The sequence below is a fragment of the Corvus brachyrhynchos genome, unplaced genomic scaffold, assembly GCF_000691975.1.
Source record: "Corvus brachyrhynchos isolate BGI_N302 unplaced genomic scaffold, ASM69197v1 scaffold101, whole genome shotgun sequence".
Classification (NCBI taxonomy): domain Eukaryota; kingdom Metazoa; phylum Chordata; class Aves; order Passeriformes; family Corvidae; genus Corvus; species Corvus brachyrhynchos.
This window is the reverse complement of record NW_008237239.1, coordinates 1280650-1293266: the sequence shown is the minus strand read 5'-3', so window position 1 is coordinate 1293266 and position 12617 is coordinate 1280650. Positions and strand designations below refer to the sequence as shown.

General features: G+C 38.2%; 1 protein-coding gene across 1 annotated transcript in view; it reads right to left on the bottom strand.

Annotated features, from left to right (window-relative positions):
- DNM3 (dynamin 3) overlaps positions 1–12617 on the bottom strand; it is a 143813-nt gene that overhangs the window by 127707 nt on the left and 3489 nt on the right. Inside the window, exons 2-6 of the mRNA XM_017729655.1 lie at positions 6202–6351; positions 4392–4595; positions 3728–3826; positions 2724–2884; positions 959–1101 (exon numbers count right to left, since the gene is read on the bottom strand). Coding sequence (XP_017585144.1) covers positions 959–1101; positions 2724–2884; positions 3728–3826; positions 4392–4595; positions 6202–6256 — 662 coding nt within the window. The 5' untranslated portion in view covers positions 6257–6351. The remainder of the gene's footprint in view (positions 1–958; positions 1102–2723; positions 2885–3727; positions 3827–4391; positions 4596–6201; positions 6352–12617) is intronic.

The following is a 12617-nucleotide window of genomic DNA, read 5'->3' as shown; positions in this document are numbered from 1 at the left end:
ACAAGCGGCTGCAGACAGCTACAATTGAAGAAAAAAAGCATGGGAGAGTGAAAGTGGCAGATCTTTCAGGTGAAAAGATAGGCAGTACTGAGTATCCAGCACCCCTGGAAATAGGCCAAGGAAGGAAGCAGCATGAAGCAAAGCAGCAGGTGGTAACAGGTGTTCAATCCATAACATCAGCATTGTCCTTTTTCCCTGATGCTGAATCCACAATCAAGACAGGACTGAGATTCCACTTCCACATGACTCCAAGTCAGATGAACAGTCATCTCTGTTCCATCAGTGTTATCAAAGTCTCATCAGACAGACTTGTTTTGTGGATGAGACCCAAACCAGACAGTGACTTCAGCAGTGAAAAAGCTTTCTAGTTCAGAACTGATGATGATAATCCCTAAGAATTTGCCTCACTGCTTTCTGAAAGCACACAAACTTTTACTGACAACTCTTGCAGCAAAGGTCTCTAGGTCTTAGGTGCACAGAACATGAAGGACAACCATCTCTGATTAATTTTGATCTTGCCATCTCTCAGTTCTTTTGGACAGCCAAGTTTTTATACTAGAAAAAGAAGCATTCTTTATTCTTCTTCCAGCCTCCTCATCTTACACACTTCCAATACAATCTCTCTCCTTTGCTTGAGGTCATCTTTTTGGCAGACAGAAGAACGTGTCTATACAATCAGAAGCAGTTTTTTAACTTTGATCACCTCTGCTGCCCATCTTTATACCTTTTCCTTGTTCTGCTTTCTGTCTTTTCTAGGATTACTAAAATTAATTTAGGGAAAATTCTGATGAAATTGTAGAATAAAGTGTTCTGGAACATCAAACACAGAATTCTTTGGAGCTTGTGTAAAGGATCCTTAACAATATCCTAATGTTTAAATTTAAGCCAATTAGAAAGAAGGAAAAAAAAAGGCAAAACAAACCCACTCAAAGTGGAAAAGCAGACAAAAGACACTCACTGCAACAGGGCTTTCGTTTTTCTGGTGGGATCTTCTGGTCTGAAGTTTTTGTATACCTCTACTTCATGTTCTATAGAAAGCAGCTGGCTCTGGAGTTTGCTTCTGAAAGCTGGCAGGGTATCCCGAATATGATTGGTAAGTTGCTAAAAAACAAATAAAAGTCTTTTTATACTGTTAAAAAGATGAAAGCAGGAGCACAACCATTTCCTTCTGACTGCCAACCATATCAGCCATGACCTGTGCTAGTTTACCAGTGCAGTTCCTTTTGATCTCTGATGCAATGGAGACTGTTAAAGAACAATACAACATTCCTGGTGCATACACGTTGTAAGGAAGCTTAAAAAATTCCTTCATCCCCTCACTCACTGAGCCCTGCTACTACACACACGTTTAGTTACACCTGAAAAAGTTACACACATTACATGGGTAGTTTGAAATGACCTCTCATCTCTCTGTGCTGATGCCACACTCCCATTTTGCTGCTTTTCCTAAAGGTGCTTCACAATTCCCTATATATTTGCTCAGCACGACAACTCCTTTATGCTACAGCCACAAGGAAAAGGGGGACAAGAAAGAGATGCTGAGCACCCACAGCATGTTTTTACACATATATATGTATTAATGTGTTTGAACAGCACTGTCCATGACTTACCTGTGCCATAAATTTCTCAGGCATTGTATGCATTCCTTAATTAAAACCAAACTGGACTTCTACCACTATGCCCCAAACCCTCTTCCCAACCCCAGTCAGACAAGTTATACATTTAGAATGTCACATGCTAAAATATATGAACTCAATTTTAAAGTTGCTCAGCAGACTGACAGGCACAAAATCAAAAGCTGGAGTTTCCCTGGAGCACCACCTTGTGGATACAAAGAAACTGAAATATTACCTAAAACCACAATAGGTCCCCAATAATCAAAACCAAAACTTATGTACATCTTCCCATTAGGTAAATATTCAAAACAGCTGTCAAAAAGTTAATAGCACATAAAGCAGTGCAAGTCAGGACAGACAAGACAGTAGAAAGGTATATGCAGCTTGTGCTTCAGTTTCAAAACTAAGACATATAGATTAAACTTTCAAGATATAAAACAAAGCAAAACATTCTAAGCACAGATGAAAATGCAGGATACAAGCAAGTTCTTGCATCCAGATGAAGACCTTGGCTCTGAGGCACAAATGGCATTAGTAGTCTTTTTGAGCGAGACCAGAGCATTCCACAGCCTGGCCGTCACTGTAGCAAAAAAATTAAGCAGACCAGCCAGTTAGTTTTCTACCTTAATCAGTAAGATTTCAGCTGTTTCCAGCTGCTGTCCAAAATGGACAAGGCTAGGCTGACCTGGCCTTTTTCTATTCCAGATGAAAAGCTGCAATTTGACAGTGAGCTAGAAAAAACAGTACCAAGTTTGACTTGTAAGAATGGCAAAACCAGTGGTCAACTGCTAAGTTAAATGTAACAATTGAGGAATAGGATGGTATACTTCCAGGAAGGGAAACAAATCTTATTTTTGATGTTCACATTCAGTATGCTAAAGAACAAGGGAGTGCAGAACTGTCAGTGAAAGTCAGAAACTACAACTCACAGCAAGCTTTTGTACACTACGTGTAATATACAGCTTTGTTTTTACCTTGTGCAAATTAAAAACATTGAAAGCAGGAAAGGGTAAGTGAGGTTCAGTGACCAACTTCATTGTAATTAAGTTTTTATATTGGCCCTATCATTACAAAGCTGCCTTTCACCACAAAGGCTTCAGGTTTTACCTGGTTTAGAACCTTCTGGAGATACGGTGTTCCCATCCGATCTGCCATGTGCCTGTAGGATGGGTGGGAAAGAAAGAATTTCCTTTCTGCTAGAAGAGCTGCCTTTATGTCCTTCTTCCCATCAATGTCTTTCTGGCTTCTGTTTACAACACCAATATACCCTAAAAAAGACAAAACCAATAGGTAAATCAATGCAGTTATTGTCTGAACTACTGAATTAATCTTAAATGGAACTAGACAACCTCAGCTCAAACAAAACTTTCCAATTTAGGCATTTCAGATCATGTTTATAAGTAGCATAGTAACCTTAACACTGTCTAAATTGTTCATTCTGTTTATATGTAACAGATTTCCTTTTAAATCACCAGTTCAAATAGAAGAACATCTGAAACTCTGGTGAACCCCAAAGAAACCAAACACAAACAAACAAAAATCAAAAATAAAACTGAAATACACACACAGGTCTACAGAGATAAATGATATGATATTAACAAAATACAAAAAAAAATTTCTTCTCATTTGCTGGACCAACATGCTCCATGGGAGGAGATGGTAGTCTCATCAATAAATTATACCTAGAATCAAAATTCTTGATATTATTAACAGAATGAGCAACTGTGGCAGTAGCTGCCAGAACATGGAAAATTTCTGGGAAGGATCAAAACTTGTTTTAGAGTGAGATTACCAAAACTCTGGTGCTTCTGTCAGATGCAAAGGAAGAAAAACATTCTTTTGTTACAAGGAATCTGGCAGAGAAGAAAAAAACTGGCTAATGATGTGTGCTGACATTACACTGCATATTCCAGAGGAAGCAAGAATTTTCCAGGTCCAGAAAGGGTATTTTTAGTATAGCCACCTTTATGTTTGCTAAATAGATAACTATAAAAGCAAGGAACACATCAAGTCCAGCATAACCTCTGATTCATCTCCCGGACTACCAAACACCACCCCTATCCAAACCACTTTATGCACTGCAAAGAATAAAGGCAACTGAACATTCTCACCTCTACGAAGAGGGAGTAGTTTGTTTTCTAGAACTTCTCTTGCATCTGTTCCTTCATCCATCAGATCCAATTTTGTGATCACACCAATGGTCCTAAGGCCTGACCAGGGTGGAGGCAGGAGGAAAAAGTTATTAAGAATCATTCAGATTCAGAAGAACAATTACATCTTACAATTATATAGTAACATATCTGTGCCTTTCTCAAAGCTTGTATCACACAGTAACAGCTACAACTCAAAGTATGATATATCTGGAAAAGAGGAGAACATAATTGCCAGTGCTGAAATGTGTTCCTCAAAACTCCTTGACAAGGCTCAGCATCCCTACAACATGACTGTATAAAATTTACAATGTAAGTATCCAGAAATCCCATCAGCACCATCCCCTATTTTTCCCAGTACTACAAAAATTCCTAGATAAGCACTGCTGCACTTGCTCATAAGAGATAGTGACAAAACTTCTAAAATGCATTTACAGCAACATTACCCAAACAATACTGAGCTAATGAAGAGGTATATTGTGATGTTGAAGATCGTATGAAAATGTAACTACACATCTATACTACATATTATAAATTACAAGATTTCCCACAAGAGTTGGTCTATTACTTCCAATTATGTTATTACACTTGAGAACAAAAAGTCGTAACATTCAATTGTGCTTACCCTGAGGGTCCACTTCCTTTGCCAGCTTCAGGGCATCTGAGTTGGCCAGGTCAGTGTTAGCTGGAGTCACAGCCAGTATCAGGCAGTTCTCTCGAGAGATGAACTGCATTATCATGTCTCTGATCTGCTGCTCAATATCTGGAGGCTGATCCCCTACTGGCACTTTAGTGATTCCCGGCAAATCAATAAGGGTCAGGCTTAAGACTACATGGACAACACGGATCATAAAACTGGTTAGCACGCCAGACACGACAAAGAAGTCTACACATCTACAGCCGCAGACAAGTCTTAGTCACATAAAACCTCACATAACTACCTTTATAGGCAGATAAATATGCCAACAGTTGTCAACAGTTCAAACAAAATGCCTGACAATCTGAAAAGAACCCTTGTTTCCCCATGGTGTTTCATCTCTGGATTTATTAGTACTATTTAATACTTGAAATATTGCAACTGGTATAAAATAATACTTATACCAAATATCCTTGAGGCCTCTAAGACAAATGAACACTGCTTTCTGAGCTCTGTCTAACAACAGGAGCACAGGCAACACATCACTCTCACTGCATCCTTCAAATAAACCAAAGCAGTTGTTTGGAATTTTTTTTTTAATATAGTGTTTCTCTGACCATGTTTTCAACCATGTCTCCAATCAGGAAATTCCCAAAAAACAATCAATAGCTAGCTTAACTTATATAGCAAAACTGTTGTTAAGGGGCTCAGGGATATGTTTTTGGTTTGGGGTTTTTCAGTTTGGTTGTTTTGGGGTTTTTTTTTTATCTGTAACATCTTCAGAAAAGTCAGAAAGATGAAAAAACTAATCCATTATGAACACCCAGTTTGGTCTGGTATGATTTCCCCAGTAAAGGCCACAGTGCCAGCTAGAGGCATCCTGGCTTAGGGTACGCATCCGGCTACTGGGGTAACAGGGCATCCTTTAGACAAATGAGAAAAATTCAGTATCTAGAAAGGAAATACCAGAAGTATATTTGGAGTCTGGTTAATATAAACAACAGTGGCTGAACTAAAAGACTGACCCTAATCAAACAAAGCAAGAGCAATAGGTAGGAAACTTTCACTTTCTCCTGGAGTCAGCATGTTCAACAAACAAGCTCTGAGGCAGGGGATTTAGTGGAGCTTCTCTGTAGTTAGAAAAATCAAGTGCTTCAGCCAAACATATCACTTTTGTCCTACATCAAAGACAGATTTAATGGAAAACATTTTCTCTAGATTGTCTTCATTAAACTGGGCAGATGGCAACCAGAGGAACCAACTTTGATATATACAGGGGGCCTTCAACATAAAGCAACTTCAAACACTATTATTGTCTGACTATATTTTTAGTGACAGCAAGCAATAAATCTCCAGTAAGGCAGGGAGACAGAGTGACTTTCTGGATCAGGGAATTCCTCTGGAGGGTGGCAAAAAGAAGTTTTGTTACTAAGTGCTACTACTGGTCTTTACTAATGAGCTACTATCTAATGGTGAATTGTAGTGGGTGAGAGATTGCCTCCATCCTGATGCAGGGTGAGAATATTTTCAAATCAAGAGAATACTGAATGGGGCAGAGAGTCTGTGTTCTGCCCAGCTCTCATGGCAACAGCTCTCCACCATAGGGTGATTTCTTCCAACAGGAGAATTTGAGGATTCTTCTAGACACACGTCCACTTTTGCTTCAACTCAGCCTCAAACCTTTTCCAGCCCAGAAGATCAGGCAATAAGAACAGATACAAAAGGCGATAGCTTACACAGACAGAGCTACATAATGTGTTTATATGACATAAACGTAAAGTAGAATGATTTTACCTACCATGTGGAGAATATATTCTTAAATTAATAGGAACTGAAGAAATGCCTTTGTTCATTCCTGTTACTCTGTCTGTTTCTACTTCAATTTCCTGACGAACTTCATCAAAATCAGTAAATTTCTTCCCTTTGCAGTGTAGAAATTCAGCATACTCTGTCAAGAATATCAATAACAACTCTGTATTTCACAGGTTTATTGACTTGAACACCAACTTTCAAGCCCCCAGCGTTTTTCAGATGTGTGGGCACAGAAGTACATCATCATGGCTATCAGGAAAGCATTATTATGATTGCACATATGAAAACCAGCCCTCAACAAGAAAGGCTCAGTTATAAAGTCAAGTTGACTGGATGACTTACAGCTCTTATCTTTAGCACATCATCTTCTGGAACAACGTGAAAGATTCAATTAGATGCCATTTACAGTAATAGAATAAGGAACAGATTAAGAATGACATTCTGTGTTTTCATCTAGTCTCATTTGCCTGTAATATATCACTAAATAAAAAAGTAATTCAAATTCTGTACCATGAAAGATTTTTAGCATTTGCTTCAAAAAATAACAGCCCATGTTACACATGAATTTAGTAAAGGAATTTTGCAAATTTTTGCAAGTTCATAATGAAAATAAAATCACTTAAAAACACACTAATGTTTTTAGCACAACTTCTCATTTCCTAAAAGTCTCCTGTAGTCTAAATATAAATCACGTTTGCAAGTGTCTATAGAAATAGCTGTGATTTTGCTGAAATGGGAGAACACAACTAATTCCCAAGTCTTCAATACCATACAAATTGTGTTTAACTTAGAAGAACACTGACCAGGAATCAGACACAGATAACTTGCTAGACCCAAAGAACTTGACACTAAGTCCCTGTTTTGACTATTGAATCCAAATACTGATACTAATTATTCCAACCTTTTGGTTGCCTGCATAACCAAAAGCACATTCCAGGATTTTAAAACTGGAGTTTCTTCCTTCAAAGCAGAATACAAAAATTTGTCTACGTAGTGAGGCTGCAATCAGAAATAATGACATAAATAGTAATTACAGACACCAGCTCATATCCTGTCCCCAGCAGGTCTAAGCAGTAGGACTGGAGAAAGGCTGAAAAGAGCTGTGCATGTTCCAGTTTATTTCATCCTGCAATCAAGGTTTGATCTCAAAGTTCCCTTTAGATGCTTCTTTCCCAGAAAATGTTACTTGGTAACAAGCCCACGAAAACCAGTTCAAAGAGCTTGCTTGGTACTCCCAAGAACAGCAGCTAAGAACACCAGACCTGAGAATATGGATTAAAAGAGGACCTTATGTGTCAGTACTGAATCCTGTTCCCCAGAAGTCACTTTATTACTATTACTGGCAGAGTTGTTACAATCAAACAAACAAACAAATTACAATAGTTAAAGCAAACTGACAGTCAAAAAAGGACAGAAGGGAGGTGAAAACATCAAATACCCACCTGTCTGTGCTACAATACCATAATCCCTCCAGATTCAAAAAGGAGAAGGAACAGGGAAACTCACCCTTTGTTAAGACAAAAATACATCACTTATTTTAAAAACAAGAGAGCACCAAACAACCACCTTCTTTTATATCCTTTTTTTAGCTCCAACAGCAAAATGACAATGAATAGGAGCTTTGTTTCATTGTCCACTGTTTATTAAAAAAAACCCCAGGGAATATTCAAATATTTCAAAAAGAAAAATAATATGGTGCACAAAATAAAACATCTCAGTTGAGAATTTACATTTGTAAAATTTGTCATCTCAAGGTTGGAAAATAGCTACCTAATAAAAAAAGAGCTGACAAGTAGTTCATATTTTGTCCCCCTTCTTTATGCACTGCTCCTGGCACAAAACACACTGTATTCTTCTTAGTTGTTTTGGGTTTTCTTCCAGTGGTTCATCAGATTTTCTCAGAAAATTATTTCTAAATTCAGTAATTAATAGTTGGTGCCCAGCTGTAATCAGTTGACTGACTCAGCTGGTAGCCAAGGAAGCTTTTCTCTTTGTCCCACTTTACAGTCAGTAACAGAGTCACTATCTGACATGGCTTCAAAGTAATCCAAATAAAAATATTTGCTACTTTTTAGCTGGGTTAATATTATCTAAACTCCTTGATCTGTGGTGCCAGTAGTGCTGAAGGAATAAACTCCACAGTGGTTCATAACCTGTGGTGCCACACGCAGCCTACGGAATAAGAATTCCAATGGACAAGCAGCACTTTGTTCTGCTCCTTTCAGCCCTCAGTCTGTCCTTGGCAATGATGCCTTCAGCCAGACTGGATAAGCACATGCTTTAATGCAATCTTCACTTTCCAGCTTTCATACACAGAAGAATACTAAGAAAACATTTTATTTATGTTTTTGTGGGAATGGACACAAAGCCAGACAAGAAAAAGTGATCCTGCCTGATGTCTAGCTTTCAGACATGTATTTTTTGTACAAAACTGAAGTTACATTAAGAGAAAGAACAATTAGATACATAATTAAAAGTCTTTGCATGTAAAATACCTCTTTTTTTTCTCCAGACTCATTAAAAGTACCTTGGATAACATAGAATGAAAAGGCTACCATAGCATAGCTCCTTCAGTGCACCCACAAGTGATTAATTATCTCTTCGGTTCTGATTAAATTAGACAAATCATACAAACAAGTGATATGGGATCACATCTTTTAAAATGCTCCTTATTTTTCCTGTCAATTATATCTCCCTATGCCTTTATGATTTAATCTAGCACAATGTTATATTGTTATTAGAAATAAACAGCCTCTGCTGTTCTCAAACCTTTGAAATCATATAAACATCTGAGATATTTCATAAATTTGTCTCTAAGCTAAAGACAGCCAAGTGACAAGGATCAGCGCTTAGAAATGCGTAAGGGATGTTTTGGAAAACATCCTTGATCTGCATCAGGCTGAGCCCAAGACCTTACAAAGCCCAAAGACTTTACCCTGTACAGAATAATGTGTTACTAGAGGTCAGGAATTCACCAAGATCAAGACCTGGATTCAGAACTGCTCCCAAACTGATTTCAAGCAGATTTGCTTCAAGTTGGTGGCAGTAGCCAGTCTAGAATACTCAAAAGAGGTTGAAAGTGTTCCAAAAAGGTGGCTCATTAAATTGTAGGCCTATAGCAAACATTTTAAACATATGCAGCACAGGAGGAATACCTGCTATTACTGCATCTTCTACCTGCCAGCCCCTTAGGCAGATGTCACTCAAGCAACAACAGTCTTTTTAACTTCAACGAAGCATCTCACAAAGCCGCAGAACTCTTTCCAAAAGAGTGATTTCAAGAGGGTGTTTTAAAAACGTGCAAATAAACATCATCAGCCAAAGTACTTCACCTTTTCTTTGATGATGGACAGCTTTTTCTGAACAAAGTAAATGCAGTTAAGTGAATCTGGACCATAGCAAATCATTCAATGGTGCTTCCTTAAAAAGAGAGGAAGTATCAAAAGCCCATGTTGTCCTACCCAATCTACAAGCCCTCTCTACTTTGCCATTTCTGTAGCTTTGCTAACAAGCTGAAGATGAAATACTCAAAACTGAGGTATTCCACTTCTAACCTTGAAGAAGAAAGGCTACAAGACATACCTTGGTATTTCCTGAAGACAAAACAGAAAATCCCGACAATGCAGAGAATTGCAAGAATATCATAGCAGAAGATATTAAACATGGAAAACAGTGCAGATCTGATGAAAGTGACTACCATAGAATATCAGGTCATGGTCTTAGGAGCCAGTGAAATGGTTCATTTAGAAGGGTAATCACGCATACCAGAAGAGGAAAAGCATTCTTTTGGATGCAATAATCTTCTATAAAAGTGTTTGTTTGTAGAAGAAATTTCTCTCTGTTCTTTCAACCTTTTCCTATGGATGATGCTTTCAGCAGTTCCAATCCCTCAAAAGCCCTCTTCCAGGCATTTTTCCTAAATTTACAGAGGCAGAGCTCTCACCAGAGCTCTCTCCTTCCCAGGACTGAGAAAAAGCAAAACAACCTTGTAAGATGGCATTTCTGTGATGCATCTTGTACGATGTTTACTTCTGTATTTTACAACAGCACAATATCAATGAACCATGCTCTGTCAGATATTCACTGTGGGCACCAGGTCCTTTTCTGAAAACCAACTGTCTCCTCAAATACCAGCCTTTCAGTACAGAAAAAAACCCATAACCCAGCTGAAGAAATTCAGCTTTGGGAATATTTCTTTTATTTTGCAAGCAATTTGAATTGCAATTTTGCCCTCCAGTATCTTTCACATTCTCACTTGTATTTGCCAAACACCAGCTTAATAAACACACTGTCATCCTATCAGTAATACAAAATACTGAACATGACCGGAGGGGTGTCCCTTCCAGTCTGTAAACAACTGTGCATCCATCTTACAGGAGTCCTTGCTAAATCATGTTTCCCAAGATTGCTTATGATATTTTAAATAAAAGGAAGATAATATAAAAACTTTTCCTGTACCCAAGATAAGACACCCACCACATCTTAATTTACAGGCCTGCTACCCTGTAATAAAAAAATGTATTGCACTGATGTGACAGGGTTATTTTCCTTGATGGGTTTGTGTTGGCTGCTGTTCATCTCAAATACCTTTCAGATTGTTAGTCAATAACTACTTACAGATTCCTTTCTCCCAAAAGTGAACTTTGACTGATGCTTCTGTCACTTTCCTTTACTATCTTTATGAAGATGGGCTTATATAGAGCCATTTTCCAATCTTAATGAGGGGATTCCATCTTTCCTAACATCACTGAATATCAATCTGGGATCAAGGAAACAAAAGGATCCAGGCAAAACCACTTGTAAAACCAAGTATTTGTGGGTACCATTAATTTGTCCCAACATGAGCTGAAGTTCATACCCCATTTTGAGGGTCCTGATGGGACAAGTGTCTGAGCCCTCCAAGCCATGCTGCCAGACCTCAGCAGTCCCTGGGGATTAGCTCAGATTACCAGTACAGACAGCAATAATTTGGAGATCTGCAGGTGCAAAGGAACATCTGCACCTTAACACTAAGCTTAAATTCAGGTTTCAAACCAGCAGTACTGTCCCTCTTCCAGGATATCAGTCCTGTTTGGGTGATGAGCCTTTCGTTGTCTCAGGAAGGGGTCACCCATTATTACCAGCTTTTCCCCATGCTGGTGTCACTCTTTAGCTTTGGGGTACGCACCTCAGTAATTTTACTAATCTCTCCAGCATCCCTGTTCATCACCTGAATGAGAGATCCAGGAAATGGCAGTCACTGTCTGCCTTTCCTCTCTGAAAAGTGCCCATTCTCTTCCCTGCTATTGGCACCACGGCATTTTTCTAGATCTTGTCCCTGAAGACCTCCAAATGCCTCCCAGCTGATGAAGTCTCTAAGATCACTTCTGTTAGCTGAAATAACCAGTCTAAATTTATATTTCATTTTCTGTTAGAGGATTGTTTTTGCCACCAGATGGCAACAGAAGATGGCTATGCTTGAGGAATAGTCTTGCAATACATGAAATCTGGATTGAAGCTCAATCATTTCAATAGAAAAGAGCATCTGCAAGACTTCAGAAAAAAACAGAATGTCTTTTGAACCTTATGATTTACTTTCCACTTCGTATTCTAATTAACAGAACTCCAACAAATGTGGGTATTGTACACATGACTCATTCATCTAAAAAATGTCCACCTCAATAATGATTTTCAAAATCTGTTAATCTGTTGAAGCAAGAAGAAAATTTGAAATTCCTCCAAAAAAATCAAAGAGAAAAATAACTCTCGTAGAGCAAGGATATTTAACACAATAATAACAAATAATAGGATTTATACAGCAGGCAATGTATTTTTAACAAAGAGAAGACCTACTAAAAAGGCTTCACACATTTTTGTTGCCACTGCTGTTCAAAAAAAAGTACTGCCTAATCTCAAAGAATCTAGTCATTATCTCACCTGCACAGGCAGAAGAAGGCACAGCAAGAACAGATTGCCTAAGGTTATACAGAATGTGTGGCAGCAGAAGGAAAAAAATAAACCACACACAAAACCCACAACAAAATGAACAAAAACAAACAAAAAACCAAAAAAACCACCAACCCATCTCTCAAGATCTCAGAAATTTCAAGTTGTTATCTTCCCAAAGCTTACTCAGCAGCACCACTTAAAATATCTATTAACTGCAACAAAAACTAATCTTACTGCTGTATTAGATCAAAAAAACACCAAACTAAGAACCACGCTCAAAGTTGTGAAACCGAAACTTCGAATGTTGAAGAAGTAAGTTTTAATGTAAAAATTAAGGAATACCAGTGCAAAGGAAGAAAAACCCACCACTTCACAAGCTCACTCAAAATTCTCATCCCAGGTCAGCTGTGCACCAACACTTGCATCCTAAAGACACATAGAGAAAAATCCTTCTAAAAGACATAATGCATTCCT